Raw genomic sequence first — 22,419 nt, forward strand, 5'->3', positions numbered from 1 at the left:
GGGCAGCCCCTTTTTAAGGCACTTGTCTAAACTAGACAAGGGAGCTCCCCTGAGCTCCACTCAGCCCAGCAGGAACTTTTGCGAGAATTTTGTTTCTGATATTCCGCCTCGCGGACAGCACCGGGTGTCACGTGAGAGCAGATGTAGCAGTCCAAGCTCGTCCACACCCTGTGTGCAGAGCTGGCTCTCCAGATCCCAAGGATGTATCTCAGGTCACTGTGGTCCAGTGCTGACAGAGGCACTGTTCTCTGGGTTTGCAGATGAGGAGTCGGCATCAGACTTGGTGTTAACTTGCTAACATCTCACAGCTAGTAAGTGGCAGGCCCAAGATTTGAACCCGAGTCTGTCTCAAACCACAGCCCTGCTCCCTTCCCCCTGCTGCACAGTCCCAATCTCCTGAGCGCCACCTTTCTCTAGGGGTGCCACCTTGATCTCAAGCGTCGTGTCTCTAGACCAAGAACAGGAAGCGAAAGCGCAACTCAGGAAGGCCCCAGATTGGAGACTGATACAGACTCAGCTATGATAAGTGACAGCCTAGATCACGTCCAAAACACCAAGGGAGCCAGAGGGACTGTTAACTGAGTCCAAGCTTGTACTGCTCGCCACATGCCAGGCCAATAAATCAAGAGACGAGTTGTTGGGGCAAAGAACAGCGACTTTATTCATAAAGCCAGCAGACAGAGAAGGTGGTGGCTCGTGCCCCCAGGAACCATCTTGCCTGAGTTAGAAATTCAGGCTTCTTTTATGCTAAAAGGGGAGGGGGTAAAGTCAAACATGTCCTGGTTCCTGTCAGCCTCCAGAGGGTGTGTGTTAATTTCTTCCTTCCTGCAGTCATTCACAGGTGGGCCTGGTCAGGATGTTTCCTTTGAGCTAAACAAAGGTATTTTAGCTTAATACTCATTACGTGGGAGGCGGGGTTCCCAGGGGTATAATTTAAGCTTATAGGCAACATCCCTTTAGTGATTAACTTGTAATAGAATACAAAGGTTCTTCCCTATTACAGGACCTCACCAACACTTTCTCCCACCCATGTGTATGATGAACCCTCCATCTTCTGCCTTCTTGCAAATGGACTGGGGTCCCTACCTTCCAGGCTACCTTTCCCACAGCCAGTCAGGTGGCAATGCAGACTAATGGGGCACATCTGCCACTCCTGTCTGTCCCCAACTCACAACAGGTGTTGTGACATGTGTCCTGGGCCTCAGTCCTGAGTCCAAGAGAGGAGGGAAGCCAAGCCACCCTCTTCTAGTAGTGAAACTGAATTGCCAGTCTGGGAAAACTAGCCCCCTAGCCATACTGGAAACCTGCTCAGGCCTAATGCCTCTGGATTTGGCATCTCCAGCCAGTCACTGCATGGCCCACATGTGGCCCACTAAGGTGGACCTCCAGCCTTTCTGCTGGGGAGGACTCACCCAGCTTCTATAGAACCCATTCTCCTCAGGTAGCATCCTCCCAGCTCTGTCCTGCTCTTGAGTTCCTCTCCAACATCTTCTTTTAGGGAGAACTTTCCTAGGGAGCTTGCTGCAGGGAGTAGCCCTGGCTCCCCACACATCTCTGGGCTCACCTTTGAGGTCTCCCCAGGTCCAGTGTCAGACACCCTATTGTACCAAGACATGCAGAAGACTTGGGGGAAGAAGACATGAATGCTGCTGACCCTAGACTGGGGCAGGCCTGAAGAACAACAGATCTGTTCCAACTTGAAAGGAATTGCGGAAAGGCCGAACAATGGGATTAAGGTCAGAACTGAGTTCCAGAGAGTGGGTTTGTTGCATTAGAATCTAGATTACTGGCATCCTCTGTGCCAGGACCACCTGACTGGGGCATTGTACATCTCCATTTACCTACACCCTACTCTATTTCCACTCTGGGCTGGCCCAACTCTGGAGTGATGTGAAAGGCAGGCCACCACATCAGACCGGCCAACTTGGGTACAGGAGTGTGAACTTCTCTCTGTCCCCCATACTTAGGTCCTTCCAGGCACTGATGCCAATGAGTAAAGCAGTGATACACTACACAATTTATTACGCAGCCCTGCCTCTGTGTACTCTTCACTTGATCAACTCCAGTTTTCCCCATAATGCCATTATTATTGGGGAAGGGAAGATACGCCAGCGTAAACCAGACGGAAGTAAATAACTACAGTTCTGACTGAAACTTTGACATAGGTCTTATACCTGTGAAGGGAGGAAGAAAGGACGATTGGCTAGCAAGAGCGTCAGATGACAGTGCAACTCCAAGAAAATCTCAGCCACCCCAACAGGGAGCTCCAAAGATTCCTGCCTTGATCGGCCATTGGCTGGCCAGGAGAGCATGGCATAAGCTCAAAAGCTACAGCAGATCCCTGAGATACCATAGCTGGAACATGGTGGCTAAGTACACTCTTCATAGCAGGCTCTGTCTTGGAGGGGCTCTCAGCAGCACATCACGGCAACCACACTTTTGGGTCAAAATTCAACTTCCTGGGGAGTTGTATCAGTTAGCTTTTGCTATGTAACAAACCACCCTAAAACACAGTGGCTTTGAAAAAATAAGTATTTCTCAAAAAAAGAAAGCAAGAAAAACAAAGCGTCTTCCCTGGCGCTCCAGTGGTTAAGACTCCATGCTCCCCCTGTAGGGGACACGGGTTCGATCCCTGGCCGGGAATATTAAGATCCCACATGCTGTGACACAGCCCATCCACCAAAAAAAGAAAAAGAAAAAGTAAGTATTTCTCATGCATCTGAGAGTTGGTTCTGTTGATGCTGATGATCTCAGCTAGATTTGCTTACATGTCCGGTGGCTGTCATCTGATCCAGACTGGCCTCCACTAGAGCAACTAGCTCCAGCTTCCAGGGTCTCTCATCCTCTAGCAGGCTCTGATTCCGGTGTCTCTCACCCTCCAGCAGGCTCTATGAATCAGTTGGTCAACTTTAGACAAACAGCCTTTTTTCTTGATTAATCGATTGTTCTGCTTTTCCTAAAGCATTTATAATGAGATATATTAGCTATTGCACAGATTCTGCCTTGGCAGGCTCATAAATAACTGGAGGCAATTTTATTACCTAGAACCATTTAACCAACACATTTACACTGGTCTTAACAACAGCCTGAGTTATTTTATTTGCTATGTGGGCCAGAGGGATAAACATGTTTGGAAACGTTTTAGTTTGGAAACACCCTCACTAGGGTTAGAAGTTCTTGGTTAAACCAGTAAAATCTGGGTGGTAAGTTATCTCATTGAGCTATTAACAAAATATGAGCAACCGGGGGAAGGAATTCCCCTCTCTGAGCTGTGGATTCTATATGTGAGAACACTAGTGCAGCCCACATCATTCACAGGACTGGTGTGAACAATGAGGTCAGGTTCGATTTACAGTGAGACTTTATTATGAGAAGGCAGAGGGGCTTTACAATGCATCTCCTCAGAGTCCCAGGCCACCACATGGAGACCAAATGGGACAGTTCCTCCCCAACACATCAGAAAAAGCTACACACCATAAACACACTTAGAATATCCCAGCATCAACCCTGAGAACTCCCCAACACCATGCATTGGCAATGAATTCTGAATTCCCAGAGTCTACTCCAAAACATAAGTCTAAACTTTGCTTTGCAGCCTCTTATCTTTTCCAAAGAAAAAAATATAAAAATAAAATTAATAGGATCAGTCCAGCAGAGATCAATCCAATATACAACCAAACAATCCACGAGTCAGTTTTCTTCTCAGATTCTGCAGAGAGAAAGAAGAGGAGAACATTAAGAGGAAACCTACTGGCAGGGGCCAAAGAAGACCACACGACTGCTTCTAGGATCTGTGTGGCTGTGTATCATCTTCCCTGTCAGAGATAGAACCACCAACCTTCTGCCACATGTCTTTGCATCCTCCATCCTATCACTTAACACCTTCACACATCAAACAGCCTGCTTAGCACTTGCCAGAAAAACACCGCAATATCAAACACCACATACAATATACACATACCATGCATACGTCCAAAGCTTCCATACTACTACACTACCCTGTATCACTTGTATACTGCTGTAGACTGAATGTCTATCTCCCCTCAAAATTCTTATGTTGAAATCCTAATGCCCAATACGATAGTATTAGGAGGTGGGGCTTTGGGGAGCTTTAGGTCATGAGGGTGGAGCCCTCATGAGTCAGATTAGTGCCTTATAAAGGAGGCCCTTGAGAGATCCCTCACCCCTTCCACCATGTGAGGACACCATGAGAAGTCTGAAACCTGGAAAAGGGCTCTCAGCCATAGTGGCGCACTAATCTCAGAATTCCAGCCTCCAGAACTGTGAAAAATAAAGTTCTGTTCTTTATAAGTGACCCAGTCTGTGGCAATTTGTTGTACTGGGTTGGCCAAAACGTGCCTTCGATTTTTAAGTAAAAATAAAAGACACATTTTTCATTTTCACCAAGAACTTATTGAACAACGTATTCACCCTTTTGTTCCACTATCTTCTGTTTTTCAGGCAACTTCATAATTCCATCTTCCCAAAACTTTTAATCTTTTTGAGCAAAGAACCGTTGCAGGTGCCTTTTATAGTCTTCCAGGGAATTGAATTTTTTTCCATTAAGAGAATTTTGTAAAGACCTAAATAAATGGAAATCCAAAGGTGCAATGTCTGGTGAATACGGCAGATGAATCAGAACTTCCCAGCCAAGCTGTAACAGTTTTTGCCAGGTCATCAAAGAAACATGTGGTGTTACATTATCCTGATGGAAGATTATGTGTTTTCTGTTGACTAATCCTGGATGCTTTTCGTCAAGTACTGCTTTCAGTTGGTCTAATTGGGAGCAGTACTTGTTGGAATTAATCGTCTGGTTTTCTGGAAGGAGCTCATAATAGAGGACTCCCTTCCAATCCCACCATATACACATCACCTTCTTTGGATGAAGACTGGCATTTCGTGTGGCTGGTGGTGGTTCAATTCGCTTGCCTACGATCTCTTCCGTTTCACGTTATTGTACAGTATCCAGTTTTCATCGCCCGTCACAATTTGTTTTAAAAACAGAACATTTTCGTTATGTTTAAGTAGAGAATCGCATGCAGAAATACGGTCAAGAAGGTTTTTTTTTGCTTAACTTATGTGCAACCCAAACATCAAAGAGATGAACAAAACCAAGCTGGTGTAAATGATTTTCAACGCTTGGTTTGGATATTTTGAGTATGTTGGCTATCTCCTGCGTGGTATAATGTTGATTGTTCTCAATTAATGTCTTGATTTGATCGCTATCAACTTCAACTGGTCTACCTGACCGTGGAGCATCGTCCAGCAAGAAATCTCCAGCACGAAACTTCGCAAACCACTTTCGACACGTTTGATCAGTCACAGCAACCTTCTCCATACACTGGACAAGTCTTTTTTGCATTTCGGTTGTGTTTTTACTTTTCTTGAAATAATAAAGCATAATATGCCAAAAATGTTGCTTTTTTTCTTCCATCTTCAATATTAAAATGGCTACACAAAAATTCACCAATTTTGATGTCTTTTTTTAAATGCACACTGATACGACAGCTGTCACGTACAATCTCACAAAATTGTTTTGAATGAAGTTAAAGACAACTAAGTGCTAATAGAGCCATCTTATGGAAAAAAACGAATGAACCTTTGGCCAACCCAATAGCAGCCCATACGCACTAAGACATACACATATCACCCAGACAAATGCCTTATACCATACACACAAAGCATATTTCAATTTCATATTCCCCATGCCCCACACGTATCCTAAACACATCCCTGCACACACCACCCACCCACACAATCCCTAGTCCTTACTTCCAGGAACAATTTCTCTCTCCCTTCAGGGCCATCCCAAGCCCCACCTGGCACACCCTGACCACATTTCCCAGGGCCACTGGTTAGCCTCTGCCTTCCTTACCTCCCTCACCTCTAGGCAGATGCATTGGACCAGCAGGACCAGAGCCATGACCCTGGAAGCCAGGTCGTCACCACTCTCTACCTATTAGACCATCTGTCCCAGCTTAAGGACCTAAGCTGGACTGCTGACTCTGGGGCTGAGCTAAACCAGACCAAGCTTTCTCTCCTTCCCTATTGGCCCCCATATTCCCCTAGACTGTGTGGGAACCAAAGTTGATATTATATTCCCCTCAAGAGGAAGAGCTGGGGAAATGTCTAGGGGGCTGCTTACCTATCAGAATCGGGGTGAAGTTGAAACTCTGGCACATGAGTGACGATACATGCCATACCACACACTGGTAGATGGTCACATTGTCTTCCAGAGAGGGCTTCAGCCTCAAGTCGCTGGTGATATTAAATGTACCATCCTCATTCTTCATGGTGGGGCCAGTGATAACGTCCTCAGAAATCTCCTGGAACTGGGGATCCTTCTGGGTCCACCTTTTCCATGTTATGTTAATATACTCTGGGTAGAATCCACTTGACTTACACAAAATATGTCTGTCTTCATTATCTTTCATCACGGCTCGCTCCAGAAACAAGCTACTGACTGGGTGAGCTGCCAGGGGAGAGAAATCATGCCTTGAGGGTGGGTAGGGACTTGCTTATTATTAGCCCAATGTCAGACCCATGGCAAGCCTTCAGGAAAGGTGAGTCAACTGAATGGTATTCTGCCTAGGCTAAATGATCTGGGTATGCTGGTTCCAGTGCTGGCAGGGTGCCGATATGCTGTGACCCCGAAACTCACAGCAATTTTATAAAGCAGAGTTTCTTAAGCCCCTCTGTGTCATAGACACGGTTGAGAATCTGAGGAAAGCCTTGGAACAGTGTTGTGGCAGAGACTGCTAATTGCTGCGAATCTCTATTCTTCAAAGACACCTCCAAGTTAAAGCTACTTCTCCCACCTTTCTCTGCAGCTGGGTGTAGGCATGTGAACTAAGGGTCTGGAAGTTTGGATGTATTCAGAAGTAGTGAGAGCAACTTCTAAGAAGTCTCCTGAAATAACAAGGGTATCTTAAAGAAAAGAACAGTGTCTCTCCCCCTCCACTTCTTCCTTCTTGCAGAATGGCTGCAATACCATGTCATGGCTGGAGATGGAGAAGACATTTCCAAGCACAAGGTGGAAATGCAGGTTGAGGATGGCAAAGTGATGACATAAAAGGATCCTGGGTCCTAGATGATCACAGAACTGCCATACATGCCCTGGGTTGGCTACAGTTTTGTGAAAGGAAAATAAACTACCTTCTTAAAAGCACTATTGACTTCTCGCTTCCCTCTGACATGTAAAGACCTAAAGTCATCACTTCTATCCTCATAAAAGGAAAAAAAAGCTGAGCTGAACAAACTGTAAATCCACAGCTTTTCTTAGATCCATCAGAGAATTGAGGTGACAGGGCAAACCACCACCCTGAAAAAAGACAGGCAGATTGAGAGAATCACAGCCGAGATCATAAAACCTTAAGCAGAAGGTACTGGAGTAATAAACTGGTCGACACACTTAAGCAGTAACTCTGACAAACTGCTAAAGGATAAGTGTGGACTAGATTGAGAATAAAAAACTCCTAAAGGCCCAGTCTTAGGGGGGGGTCACAACACTTTCATGAGTTTTACCTCCCAGAATCCCACCACGCTCTCACTGTGAAGATCCAAGAAAAATTCCCTCCTATTTTGAGCAATGGGGAGAGGAAAAGTTAACTATTTAAAATATACCCAGTGCATTCTCCATAATAAAGGATGCTCTCAAGGGAAAAGACTTTGCCAGAGTCTTGCCTGACCTGGGATAGTGATGATTAGCCAACTCCAGCCCCCTCTAGCCTTCCCGCCTCACCTAGAAACACTTCTGAAGGTGAGACAGCCTAGGGGCTCAGGCAACTCAAAAGAATGAGATTTAACCATAAGAGTATAGACTGCTTCTCCTCCACAACACCTTACCACTACATCAACAGAGTTCCAGAATGGTAACAGATTACAACTGAGAGAGCTGTTAAACACAGGCTCTGTTTAAGGTGTTCATAGGGAAATTCAAACAAAACAAGGAAGGGGGAAAACTCTGGCACCTACAGGTACAGCATTAACACTAAACACAGCCTAACGCCTAGCCAAAACAACATAGACTCTCACACCAAAAGCCTATTCACCTCAGTTCTTACTACCTGATACATAATATCTGGTTTTCAACAAAAAATTACAAGGCATGCTGAAAAGTATGAAAAGACAAAGCAAGCCTCAGAACAAGACTCTCGTATGACACAGATTTTAGAATTATCAGATAGAGAATTCTAAATAATGATTAAAATGTTAAGAGCACTAATGGAAAAAGCAGACAATATGCAAGAACAAATGGATAATGTAAATAGACAGATGGAAACTTTAAGAAAGAATCAAAAGGAAATGCTAGAAATCAAAAACATTATAAAAGAAATGAAGAATGCCTCTGATGGGCTCATCAGTAAACTTCACAGTGCCAAGGAAAGAATTAGCTAGCTTAAAAATGTCAATAGAAACTTCCCAAACTGAAATGCAAAGAGAAAAAAGAATGGGGGAAAAACCCAGAAGGGAACAGAATATCCAAGAACTGTGAGATGACAGCAAAAGGTAACATATGTAATAGGAATACCAGAAAAAGAAAAGAGAAAGGAGCAGAAGGAACATTTTGAAAAATAATGGCTGAGAATTTTCCAAAATTAATGACAGACACCAAAGCACAGATCCAGGAAGCTCAGACAACACTGAGCAGAAAAATACCAAAAAAAGAAAAAAAAAAATTTATACCTAGGTATACCATATTCAAAATGCAAAAAACAAAGAGAAAATCTTGAAAGAGCCAGAGGAAAAAAATAACTTACCTATAGAGGAACAAGGATAAGGATGACATGGGACTTCTTAAATGCAAGAAAGAAGAGAGTGGAGTGAAATATTTAAAGTATTCGAAGAAAGAAAACCCCACCAATCTAGACTCCTATATCCAGAAGAATTACCCTTCAAAAATGAAGTATACTTTCTCAGACAGACAAAAACTGAGGAAATCTGTCACCAGTAGACCTGCTTTGCTACATGTTAAAAGAAGTTCTTCATAGAGATGGAGAATGATATAGGTCAGAAACTAGAATCTACAAAAAGAAAGGAAGAGTGTCAGAGAAGGAATAAATGAAGGCAAAATAAAACATTTATTTTTCTTATGCTTAACTAACAGATAACTAACAGATAACTAACAGATCTAACAGATCATTGTGTTCATTCAAAATAATAATAGCAACAATGTACTGGGTGGTTATAGCATATGAAAAAGTTAAATGAATGACAGTAATGTTATAAGAGATGGGAGAGAAGAACTGGAAATACTCTGTTATTAAGGACCTGTACTACCCTTGGAGCAATACAGTGTTATTTGAAAGCAGACTTAAATTAGTTGTAAATGTACACTGCAAACTCTAGGACAACCATTAAAATAAATTTTAAATAAGTATAATTGATATACAGAGAAAAGAGAGAAAATGGTATCATATAAAATATTCAATTAAAACCAGAGAAGGGGGGCTTCCCTGGTGGTGCAGTGGTTGAGAGTCCGCCTGCTGATGCAAGCGACACGGGTTCGTGCCCCGGTCCAGGAAGATCCCACATGCCGCGGAGCAGCTAGGCCTGTGAGCCATGGCCGCTGAGCCTGCGCGTCCAGAGCCTGTGCTCTGCAACGGGAGAGGCCACAACAGTAAGAGGCCCGCGTACCGCAAAAGAACAAAAAAAAAAACGAAACAGAGAAGGCATAAAAAGAGGCGGAAAATTAAATTAAAAAAATTTAAAAAACAAAGGGCACCAAATAGAAAACAGATACAAACACAATACATATCAGTCCAACTATATATGCAATCACTTTAAATGAATGGTCTAACTACATCAACTAAAAGACAGAGACTGTCATAGTGGATAAAAAAAAGACTCAAACATGTGCTTTCTACAAGAAACCCACTTTAAATGAGGACCCAAATAGATTAAAAGTAAAAGGATTGAGAAAGATATACCATACTAATACTAACCCAAAGAGAACTAACCCAAAGAGAACCCAAAGAGAACTAATACTAACCGAAAAAGAACATTATTAATGAATAATCAATTCATCAATTATAACAAATATACCATAAATACAAGACGATACTAATGGGGCAAGTGGGGTGCGGAGGCAAGAGTAATATGGGAACTCGGTACTAACTTTCCAATTTCTCTGTAAATCTAAAACTCTTCTAAAAAATAAAATGTATCTAATTTTTGGAAAAAAAACCCTTTTATTTTAGGCTTTCTGTCAGTTGCAGAGGAAATGAATTCTAATATACATCCCCATTACCAAAATTAATATGTACAAAACATTCAAAGTCTTAAGTACAATTATGGAGGGCTCACAGACACTGCCCCTCAGTTACAGGCTGAATTGTATGCCCCCCTCAAATTCATATGTTGAAGTCCTAATCCCTAGTCCTAGTCCCTCAGACTGTGACTATATTTGAAGGTAGGGTTTTCATTGAGGTTGGCAAGTTAAATGAGATCATTAGGTTGAATCCTAATCTAATATGACTGATGTCTGTATAAGAAGAGGAGATTAGGATACACAAATACAGAGGGAAGAGGGGGTGAAGACACAAGGAGAAGACAAGCACCTACAAGCCAAGGAGAGAGGCCTCTGAAGAAACCAACCCTGCTGTCACCTTGATCTCATCTAGACTCTAGAATTGTGAGAAAATAAATTTCTGTTGTTTAAGCCACCCAGTCAGTGGTGTTTTGTTATGGCAGCCCCAAGCTCATCCACAGAGTATCTGACCTATTTATAATAGAAGAAAGTGGAGCTCAAAAACGTGTTTAGGGAAAAGTGTTGTTATAAATCTTGACTGAGCACCTACCTCACAACAGCACTGGCTGAGCATTTTCATACATGATCTTGTGTAATCCTCAGAACACTATGAGGCAGGTATGACTTATTGCCTCATTTTGCACATGGAAAATTCATTTGCACATGGGAAAATTCACGTGTAAAGATGTTAAATGGCTGACCCAATCACTCAGTTTGGAAGCAACAAAGTTAGATAGAATAGGATTCAGATCCATGGAACCAGAGTGCAATCTCTCTCCTTCCCCAGCTACCTTTCAGAGGTACCTCTTCAGTGAAGACTAACTGTCCACACACCAAGGAAATTATATAATTACTTTGACTATCTTTTACTGCGAACTTAAAATGGGCCAAACACTATTCTAAGCATCCTCCTTGCATTTTTCATAGCCTCTTCCCTACAATCAATCCTCTTAGAAAAGTACTATTACATTTGTTTAGAGGGAAGGGCATTGAGATTCAGCGTGATTAATAACTTGTCCGAAGTTGTCTAGAAGTCCATGGAAGCCCAGGACTCAAACCCACGTCTATGTGACTCCTAGGCCCATGCTCTGCTCCACTTGGCCCATCTACATCTCCACCCCAAGCCCCATCACCATGGGAATCACAGAGCACTGCCCTCAGGCACTCACCTACAACCTCCAGCCAGACTCTCCCCTGTGCCTTCTGAGGAGTGACCACCAACTCACATCGGTACTCTCCTGCTTCCCACAGTTGGACCCCAGGCAGCTGCAGTGAGGCATCCCCCCTCTTCAGCCTCCATGGAGACACGTTGGCTCCAGGTCGGAATGCCACTTTGTGGTCTCCAAAAAATTCAAACAGTTTGATCTCTATTTCAGACAACTGAGCCTTCCGAAACCAGGTGATACCCATACTGTTGATGTCCAGGTGTGGGAAACCAGGGATCTTGCAAAAGATAGTCGCATTTTCATTCAGGAAAACCATCTGAGTCCTTCCTGCCATCTCCACTTCCAGAAAACCTGGGGCAATATGAGAACTGTGTTATAGAAGACCCTTGGAAGAAACATAGGCCTGGGGCTCTAAAACACTGCCATATAATTGGAAACAACTTCCCTTTTTGTGGGGGCAGGGGGGAGGGGTCTTCAGATACAAAGGCCCTTAGTTTATGGCCCCTCATTAATCCACATAAACTCCTTCAACTTTGTTCTTTTTTTTTTTTTTTCCCAAGATTGTTTTGGCTATGCTGGGTGCCTTGCAATTTCAGAGGAATTTGAGAAACAGTTTATCAATTTCTACAAAGAAGTCAGCTAAGTTTCTAATAGGAATTGAACTGAATCTGTAGATCAATTTGGCAAGTATTGCCATCTTAGCAATGTTGCTTCTAATCCACAAATGTGTTTGGCGGATGTGTTATGGACTGTTTGTGTCCCCACCAAATTCACATGTTGTGGCCTAATCCCCAGTGTGATGGTATTTGGAGGAGGGGCCTTTGGGAGATAATTAGGTCATGAGGGTGAGCCCTCATGAATCAGATTAGTGCTCTTATAAGAGACATGAGAGGGAGTTTCCTGGCGGTCAAGTGGTTTAGACTCTGTGCTTCCACTGCAGGGGACATGGGTTTGGTCCCTGATCGGGGAATTAAGATCCCACATGCCATGCAGCCAAAAAATAAATAAATAAAAATAAAAAATAAGAGACATGAGAAATATGAGACATCTCTCCAAACCTGAGGATATAGTAAGAAAGTGTTCACCTACAAGCCGGGAAGGGGTCCCTCACCAGGAACCAAATCAGTCAGCACCTTGATCATGGACTTCCCAGCTTCCAGAACTGTGGGAAATAAACTTGTTGTTGTTGTTGTTGTTTTGGCAGCATGCATGCGGGATCTTAGTTCCCCAATCAGGGATCGAACCCGTGCCCCCTGCAGTGGAAGCGTGGAGTCTCAACCACTGGACCACCAGGGAAGTCCCAGAGTAAATTTCTTATTTCACGCCTCTCCGTTCCAGCAACTGGCAAGATGCAAGAGAAGCAGAGGTTTACAGAACATCAGAGCGTGTGCTCACAGACTCCTACAAGTGCCGACTCTGCACATAGCAGGCGTCAGTATACAACTGTTGAATCAGTAAATGAATCCGCATTTCACAATACAGAGTTCAGGGTTGGTTGGGGCTTTTTAAGATATTTAGCCCCAGCCGGACTCGGACCTCACTGCGTAGTGAAAGCCACCCCTCCTCCCTCCCTGCCTCCTTCCTTCTCTCCCTCCTGCCCTACCTGCGGTGAGCAGCGTGAGCCCCAGGATCAGCACCAGAACCGGGAACACAGCACGGAGCCCCACCCCGTTGGGCCGCCCGCCCTCTGCGCCGTGGCCACAGCCTCCCGGAACTTGCATCCTCAAACTTTCTCTTAGTTGCTTTCTTCCTCTTAGGAGTGGGCAGGTCCTAAGGAGTGGGTGACGGGACATCTCTTGCGCGGTGAGTGGAACTTTACGCAGAATTAGTTAATGGCGCATTTGCACCTTCTGCAACTCTGCGAGAAGTCGTTTTGGTTGCTCCGTTCACAGAGACGGAAAGTTACTGACAGCGCCTTTCTCAGTCACACTTCCACCGGCTGCGCGCGCGCGCCGGGAGTGGGAGCGGCTAGCAGTGGGCAGGAAGTTCCTGCCTCCGAGCGCGCCGGCCGGCATGGGCACAGGGTTCGCGTCAGCCTCTACGTTCGCTTTATAAGCTGAGGCCAGGATCCGATCGCCTGGACGCTGCTCTAAGGAAGATCCACTATGCAGGAGCGCATTGGGGGCAATTGTTCTTACCATCAGCATGGTAAACTAACATTACTTTTTTTTTTTTTTTTACGGTTCTGAAAAGTCCTTCTTTATTTTGATACTGAGAAATGGATTATTTCCTAACATATCAGTAAACAGAGGCTGTCACAGTCACCGGGGATTGTAGCCACCACCAGAAGGTAAGCTGGTGAGCCTTGAGGCAACTCAGGAAGGAAAGAATACCTGCCATCTAGCAGCCATCAGACCGCAGCCACTCCCTACAAAAACACAGGACACTGGCCCCAGATAGTTAAGGTACATACCAAAGGAATGATTTCAGTGAGCCCAGACTCTTGCATCTTCCCATACGTAGAAATGGGCTTAATTCCTTAACTTGGGGTATCTGGTTTTCTTTAATTACAATAATCTTTTGATGTTCCCGACTCCCTGCCCTTTGTTGCAAAACCCGCCCCCTCGCCTCCTTGGAGCAGTTTTCTCAGGGTTACTTGAGATGCTGCCTCCTGGGCTTGAAGTCCTAAAAATTCCCGCCGAATAAAACATAACTCAGAGAGTGGCATTGACTTACATATACTACCAAATGTAAAATAGATAGCTAGTGGGAAGCAGCTGCATAGCACAGGGAGATCAGCTGGCTGCTCTGTGACCACCTAGAGGGGTGGGATAGGGAGGGTGGGAGGGAGACGCAAGAGGGAGGAGATATGGGGATATATGTATATCTGATTCACTTTGTGATACAGAAGAAACTAACACACCATTGTAAAGCAATTATACTCCAATAAAGATGTTAAAAAAAACCCATAACTTTTAGGATGCGCGTATTTTTTCAGCCGACATACAAAAAATAAACCCTTCAACCTGTAAAGAATGTCACGTGTTTTCATATTGTTGTAAAGCAAACTTATAGAATAGGAACATCTGCTACCAGCTCCAACTTACATTTCTTTAAAAAAAAATCTTATATTACTGAAACCTAAAGCTAAATTTATATTTCCAGGATGCTTCAGTCAAATGTCTGAAAACAGCCCATTTCCCCTTACTAACCAAAACGTGGCTTGTGACCTCTCCAAGCAAAACAAAATGCTCAGTGATCAAGTTTTACAATCTCCAGACCACCTTTAAAATCAATTTAACTGCCAAGTTCAGAACACAAGTGGCATTTGCTGTTGTTATAAACGCACATATCTCTTTCTCCAGCATCTTGCATTCCAGTAGTCTCATTGATCCTATTTAATTATTTTTCTCACATCTTTAAAAAGAGTGTAACCTACAGAAACTCACAGGCAGAACTGGACTCAAATGCCAGCTACACCAGCTGCTCTTTGCAGGACAAAAGGCAAGTTACCTCACCCCCTCTACCCCCGACAGCCTCGATTTCCACTTCTCTAAAATTCAGGTCGTAAATTCTTCCCTGCAGGACTGTTGTAAGAATTACAGTATCCTGTGGGCTGTGGATCAAATCCCAATAAAGAGTAGTCTTATTGGCACAGTGAATTTTGAGTTAGTGGTACTGTCAGTAACTAAACAAATATTTACATTCTCCCTTATCTGCAGAACAAGCTCACTGTGGCCATATGACCAAGTTCTGACCCAATTAATATAAATGGAAGTGTTTTGTGTGCTTTCTGGGAAATGTCTTTAAAGGGAGGGATATGCTCTTTACCCTTTCCTCCATCTGCTGGCAGGAATGCAGATGTAATAGCTAGAGCATCAGCAAACATCTTGGACCATAGTGTAAAAGTCACACATTGGAGACAATGGGACAGCAAAATAGAGGGGTGCTGGGTCCCTGATGATTTGGGAAACTTCCCTACCAGCCCTAGAATGACACCTCTGAGCTTGCAGAACATAAGAAACAAAGTCAATAAGCCATTCTTATTTGAGGTGTTCTTATTTTCAGCAAAACTTAATCCTAATCACTACAAATGGTAAAAGAAATGGAGCTACTTTTGCTTGGAGTAGACTGGGGCTTTAAGACTTATTATCAGTTTTTAACTCTCTGAAAAGCTAACACATAAGTATATGCGTAGACATGTTGCATGTTTTTGAAGGCAGAAGGAAGGTTCCTATGTAGAATTTATGGAGAGACAGATTTGAACTCAGCATGTGTCTCTAATAAAGGAATGGCCTTTTTTTTTTTTTTTTTTTTTTGCCGTACGCGGGCCTCTTACTGCTGTGGCCTCTCCCGTTGCGGAGCGCAGGCTCCGAACGCGCAGGCTCCGAACGCGCAGGCTCAGCGGCCATGGCTCACGGGCCCAGCCGCTCCGCAGCATGTGGAATCTTCCCGGACCGGGGCACGAACCCGTGTCCCCTGCATCGGCAGGCAGACTCTCAACCACTGCGCCACCAGGGAAGCCCAGGAATGGCCATTTTAAGTCATCCCACAGGCAACCATTCACTGAACTCTGCCAGGTACGGTCTGAATATAATGGATTCAGGTGAATAAAGCACAGTCCTTAGCTTCACAAAGCTCATCTAGACCAGTGCTGCTCAAAGTAGCTGTGACAAAGGACCTTTTTAAAGAAAATATCCAACCCTTTGGGGACTGATATTTTATAAAATACAACAAAAATGAATTCTTAGAAAAAGGAAATCAAGACATAAAAATATAAGCTCCCATTTTTATTATAAAACAGACATAAAATTATTTTCAAAGGCATAACTAATTTCAGTTTCTATGTTGACCCCTCATTGTTGGGTGACACTGGTGTATAGACCAGTACCAGTCACAGAACATACTTTGAGAAACACTGATCTAGACAAATGCAAGTTGAGGGCCATTCAATAACTGGCCTGTACTTTTCAAAAATATCAATGTCATGAAAGACAAAGAAAGGCTGAAGAGCTATTTCAGCTTAAGGGAAATAAAAGAGACACGACAAGTAAATGCAAAGCTTGATTCTGGATTAAATCCTAGATGACAAAAAAAAGAAATTACTATGAAGGACAGTATTCAGACAACTGGTGAAATCTGAATATGGACCAGATGTTATAATAGATCAATAGTATTAGAATGTCAACTGAAAAAAAACATATAACCTAAGAGTTGAGAATTATGTGGTTTTTTTTTTTTTTTTGCGGTACGCGGGCCTCTCACTGCTGTGGCCTCTCCCGTCGCAGAGCACAGGCTCCGGACGCCCAGGCCCAGCTGCCATGGCCCACGGGCCCAGCCGCTCCGCGGCACGTGGGATCCTCCCGGACCAGGGCACGAACCCCTGTCCCCTGCATCGGCAGGTGAACTCTCAACCACTGCGCCACCAGGGAAGCCCGAGAATTATGTTTTATTCAGGGGACTTAATGAGGACTGAAGCCTGGGAGACAGCCTCTCAGATAGCTCCAAGGGGCTGTTCCAAAGAGGTAAGGGAGGAACCAGGATATACTGTATAGGAGTTTTTGTGGAAAAAACAAAAACAATAAAAACAGGTCGTCAGAACATTAAAAGATTACCGTTAATTAAAGAAAACCAGACATCTCAGGTTAATGAATTTAGCACTTTTCTATGTAAGGGAAGATGCAAGAATCTGGGCTCACTGAAATCATGCCTTTGATATGCACTTCAACTCTCTAAGGACTAGTATCCTGTTTATCTCCATCCTGAGTTCTCCTCAGGGTGCACTCTTGTGGGCAGCTATGGTGGCTGATGGCTTGAGGGTAGCAACATCCTTTCTTTATTGAAATGGCAGACCACATCCTTTGTCCATAGTAACAATGTTAAATTTCCTGAATTTGATAAGAGGATAATTTTTATAAGACGGTTATTATAAAAGAATGTCCTTGTTCTTAGGAGATGCTCACTCACATATTTACAGTAAGGGATCACAATGTCTGAAACTTCAGTAAAAAAAAAAACTTTTTTACTGAAATGCTTCAGTAAAAAAAACTGAATTATACAGAGAGAAAGCTTGAAGGCAAATGTGGCAAGCTGCTAAGAACTGATATATCTAGGGGAAGGGCATACTTGAATTACCTGTACAATTGCTGCAACCTTTTTGGATAGGCTTGATAATTTTTTGTCAGAGTTAACAAACACACACATGTACACACAACTAAATGCAATGTGAGATCCTGGATTTGTTCTTAGCCTAGAAAAAGTGTATTAGTGGGATAATTGGCAAAATTTGCAGATTAGTTAGTAAAATTGTATTAATGTTGATTTCCTGATTTTAATAACTTTGTAAGATGTTATCACTTGGGGAAGCTAGATGAAGGGCTTATGGGAATTCTTTGTACTATTTTTGCATGCTTTTTGCAAATCTGAAATGCTTTCAAATGGAAAAGTTAGGAAATTTTAGTTAGTAAAGTTAGTAAAAGCTCACAGTCTAGAACTTTTAGAGTTTTTTCTCCAGACACTAGGAGGAAAAAAAAAATCATATAGTTGGAGAATGACAGAGCCAGGGTCCTAACACCCAGCCCCCAGTACTTTCCACTATCCCATTATCATGGATTCTTTGTCACTGTGATATCTTGCTATTAAAAGGTTCTTGAATTTAAGTGGAAATGTTTCCTACACATTACAAACACTGGTGTGTGCGTGCATGTAACTGAAGTGACATTTAAATGCTTACAGAGCCTTCATAACATCAGTCAGGTTTCCTCCCCAGCGTAGATTCTCTAATGTTGATTGGTTTTCCACATGATCTACCAGCAGTTCCCAAACTTGTCTGCACATTAGAATCACCCGAAGATCTTTTAAAAATTTCATAGCCCAGACTGCCCTCCAGAAGAATGAAATCACAATCTCTGGAGGTGGGACACAGGAATCAGTATTTTTTGAAGCTCTTAGGTGATTCCAATATTGGAGACAAGCCTGGTAACTACTGTGATTTCCACTTCAGTCCTATCACTGGAAGCAGGGCTGGATAAAAGTCTACGAGGAAATGCTGGAGAAGAGGTCCCTTCCAGGTAAATGATCTCTAAGACCCTGAGGCTCTATGACTCTGCAATGTTAGTGTTTCTTGTTTGTTTGTTTGTTTTTAGAAATGATAAATCACTTCATTTGAATTTAACATCTTAAATTATATTATAAGAGTATGGCATTATTTAGGCAGAGTTACATTTTCTAATGTTTCTATGAATATATGAAGCACTTTGAATAGTGGAAATATATTTCCCTGTATAAAAGTTGCCTCATTATGTTTATTCTCAAGTATTTTTGTTAGCTAACTTATCTCACCTCCAAAGTAAACACTCCATAGATAATTTAGTTATGGCTATTGTGCTGTTTGGCATTTTTTTAAACTGAGGTAAAAGAAAAAGGCTCAGCCATGTTACATTTACATACATGCATATAAGCATTTATCACGCTAGCCGGAAACACACGCACAAAAGAAATGTTTTTGCTCAATATCTAGTGTAGAAAATAAATATGCTAGTGATACTATTAAAATAACAATGTAGGATATGTACAAATTACAAATTTTAATATTCTAGCCAAAATGTACAACATTAGTGTTTTTCAAACAATTCATTCTTTCAACATTGTCAAATTTGTCTTTTTCCCCAGAAAATTACAACAAATATTACATATTTTTCTGATTTTACATTTAATATAATTAAATATAAACCTATACAAATGATGACTAGAATAATATTTTCCAACAAATATTGCACTGGAAGAATTCTTACAACATATAGTCAAAAGACAAATTCAAATATAACAAAGTTGAGCTTCCCTGGTGGCCCAGTGGTTAAGAATCTGTCTGCCAGTGCAGGGGACATGGGTTTGAGCCCTGGTCCGGGAAGATCCCACATGCCGCAGAGCAACTAAGCCCATGCGCCACAACTACTGAGCCTGTGCTCTAGAGCCCATGAGCCACAACTACTGAGCCTGCGAGCCACAACTGCTGAGCCCACATGCCACAACTACGGAAGCCTGCATGTCTAGAGCCTGTGCTCCGCAACAAGAGAAGCCACTGCAACGTGCACTGCAATGAAGAGTAGCCCCCGCTCACCACAACTAGAGAAAGCCCGCGTGCAGCAACAAAGACCCAACGCAGCCAAAAGTAAAAATAAAAATAAAATAAATTTATTAAAAAAAATAACAAAGTCGTATAAACTCTCTGTCTTCCTAATTATCAAATTGAAATCCAATTATTTATTTGTAGTTTTAAAAATAGTCCAAAGTATCTAAATAAGCCAAAAAGAATTAAACTGAGGATACTTAAAACTAATAAAATTTCTTTCCAAAGTTTAAAATCAACAGAACATGTCTGGCCACATATTTATAAATGCTTACTTTTTTAACTCATTTAAATTGAAAACTTTTCAAAATCCCCCAGAATTAGTAATAACAAATAAAAGATATTTAAAATTCTGACCTTAGGGCTTCCCTGGTGGCGCAGTGGTTAAGAGTCCACCTGCCAATGCAGGGGATGCGTGTTCGAGCCCTGGTCCAGGAGGATCCCACATGCCGCAGAGCAACTAAGCCCATGAGCCACAGCTACTGAGCCTGCGCTCTAGAGCCCACGAGCCACAACTACTGAGCCCATGTGCCACAACTTCTGAAGCCTGTGCACCTGGAGCCCATGCTCCGCAACAAGAGAAGCCACCGCAATGAGAAGCCGGCGCACTGCAACGAAGAGTAGCCCCAGCTCGCCGCAACTAGAGAAAGCCCACACGCAGCAACGAAGACCCAACGTAGCCAAAAATTAATTAATTGATTAATTAAAAAATTCTGACAAAATAGGATATATAAACCATCATTATTAAATGGTTTTTAAAACATAATAAATATTGATTAAATATGGATTATGCAACACAGGTTTCCTTCATGAGAAAGAAAAGCAATAATGAAAAAATGTTTTTTATGTTTTAATTTCAGAAGACAATTTTTTTCAAAAAACACAGGATAAATAATGGTCTTCCCTTCAGACCTGTTTTAGGCACAAGCTTACATATAAACACATATTCTTTCCAAAAATATGATCTTTCAATTAGAGGCTACATGAATTGGTACACAGACGGATACTTTGAAAGTTGCAAGGGCTTAGAACTTTCATTTGCTAATAGATCCTGGACTAACTGCTTCAGAGAAAGAAACACCTTCAGCAGGATGGGGCTCCTTCTTCCCCCTTGGCTACAGTACTTCAGCCTCCAGGGCCCTTCCATTCTTAGGTCCTTAAACTAGATAGAGAGGGGCAGACCAAACTACCTGGAAGTCACCAGAAACATTCCAAATGAATGAAACAGTCACTCTGAGCATTAACTGGCTTCAAATTGTTGTCCTTAAAATAAAAGATTTAGCCTCTATTTTATCTTTTATATAAACCTTTTGGAAATTAATCCTGTTTTAATAAAATCACCTCTAAATCTTAATTAGTAACAGACTTCCTTAGAGAAAAGATTATTATTTGGGATTGTGAGGGAAGAGGAGAATTCATTTGAAAGTCTGGATAATAAGCCCCATGAAGCTGGTGGCTATGATACCTTAAGACCTCTAACAATGGTGCTACAACATTCTACATCCCTCGGAACTCTCCAATGATTAAGGAGGTGCATTAGAAATACAATAGTGGAAAAGTCAATACAACAGTAGAAAAATGGGAGAGTACTTAGAGAGGAACTTAACTAAAACTCAGATCATCCAGGCAAAAGTGATGATAAAACAATAAAATATGCTACTTCTCTTCTAATCAGAGATTGCCAAATTCATGTCCTGGTCTTTCTGTTCCAAAAAATACTTATTTTCCTTTATTAACAACTGCAAGATGGAGAATGTCTGTTGGGATGCACAAAGTATTTTTAAATACTATTATTATTTAAGGAGGGTATAAAAAAGCTAAAGAATTGGACAACGGACATTCACCACAATCTGGACGCTTTTGCTCTGTAAGCTGTTTCACTCTGTTAAAGGGAAGGAGTCAGGAAATCTCTACTCATGAGTCAGAAACTTTTTTCAGGGTTAGAAGCACTCTCCACCGTGCTCAGAAACCACTCTAGCAAGGACTGCCTTCTTGTCTAACAAGCTCTAGAAAACCTGACTTTTCTGCTGACATAGTTTTCTTTTCCCCAAGATCAACCTTGACCCTCAATGAAACATACTAGAAATATCAGAGAGTGAAAACACATACACATCAAAGGAAACAAGAAATGAATACAGGATTAGAACTGAGATTTGGTCAGGAAAAAGTTAAAATACAAATTCTAATACACATTACTCAATGCTATAGAACAAGAAGGAATCACTACACAAAGATATAGGAGTTTTAAATTGTTGTGTTTGAGGAAAATGCTTCAGTACTACCATAAAAATGTTTAAAACATTAAGGGGAATGGCAGGGCTTCCCTGGTGGCGCAGTGGTTGGGAGTCCGCCTGCCGATGCAGGGGACACGGGTTCGTACCCCGGTCTGGGAAGATCCCACATGCCGCGGAGCGGCTGGGCCCGTGAGCCATGGCCGCTGGGCCTGCGCATCCGGAGCCCAACGGGAGAGGCCACAACAGTGCGAGGCCCGCGTACCGCAAAAAAAAAAAAAAAAAAAAGGGGCATGGCAAATATGTCTCAAAAAAGAAATAATCTATAATACATCACTACTCTAACAAGGACATATTTATGAAGTAGCAACACCAAGAAAAGAAAGGATAAAGTTCAAAAGTAAAGCAAACTCAAATCACTTTGACAAGTGAAGAGTAATAGTGGACAGCAAAATAGGTAAAGTCACATGGTACAAAACAAATATAGAATGGCATAAGCCGTACATGTGTTACTTACTCCATACACAGGGAATGTAAAGTGAGGGTGAGGATTTAATTAAATGACACATATTTTCATATCACTAAAAAGGAGATGTTAAATGGACTAAAATTAAAAAATAACATTTTAATACAATGATTCATGGGAGATGGCAAAGAGAGCTAGTAGATGGAATTTTATTTTTTCCTCCCTTATTTTTAAAATAC

The 22,419-nt window shown here is 42.3% G+C and overlaps 1 protein-coding gene across 1 annotated transcript; it reads right to left on the reverse strand.

The window, feature by feature from the left end:
• Positions 1-646: 646 nt before the first annotated feature.
• NCR3LG1 (natural killer cell cytotoxicity receptor 3 ligand 1) lies at positions 647-14,182 on the reverse strand. Its single transcript, XM_033416185.2, has 5 exons — positions 13,019-14,182; positions 11,419-11,766; positions 6,146-6,472; positions 3,681-3,709; positions 647-2,888 (listed from the first exon to the last, which is right to left on the reverse strand). Exons 1-5 carry the CDS (start codon positions 13,206-13,208, stop codon positions 2,751-2,753), a joined length of 1,032 nt encoding a protein of 343 aa, XP_033272076.1. The 5' UTR covers positions 13,209-14,182; the 3' UTR covers positions 647-2,750.
• Between the last annotated feature and the right edge of the window lie 8,237 nt (positions 14,183-22,419).

Source organism: Orcinus orca, chromosome 8 (genome assembly GCF_937001465.1).
Source record: "Orcinus orca chromosome 8, mOrcOrc1.1, whole genome shotgun sequence".
In the NCBI taxonomy this organism is placed as follows: domain Eukaryota; kingdom Metazoa; phylum Chordata; class Mammalia; order Artiodactyla; family Delphinidae; genus Orcinus; species Orcinus orca.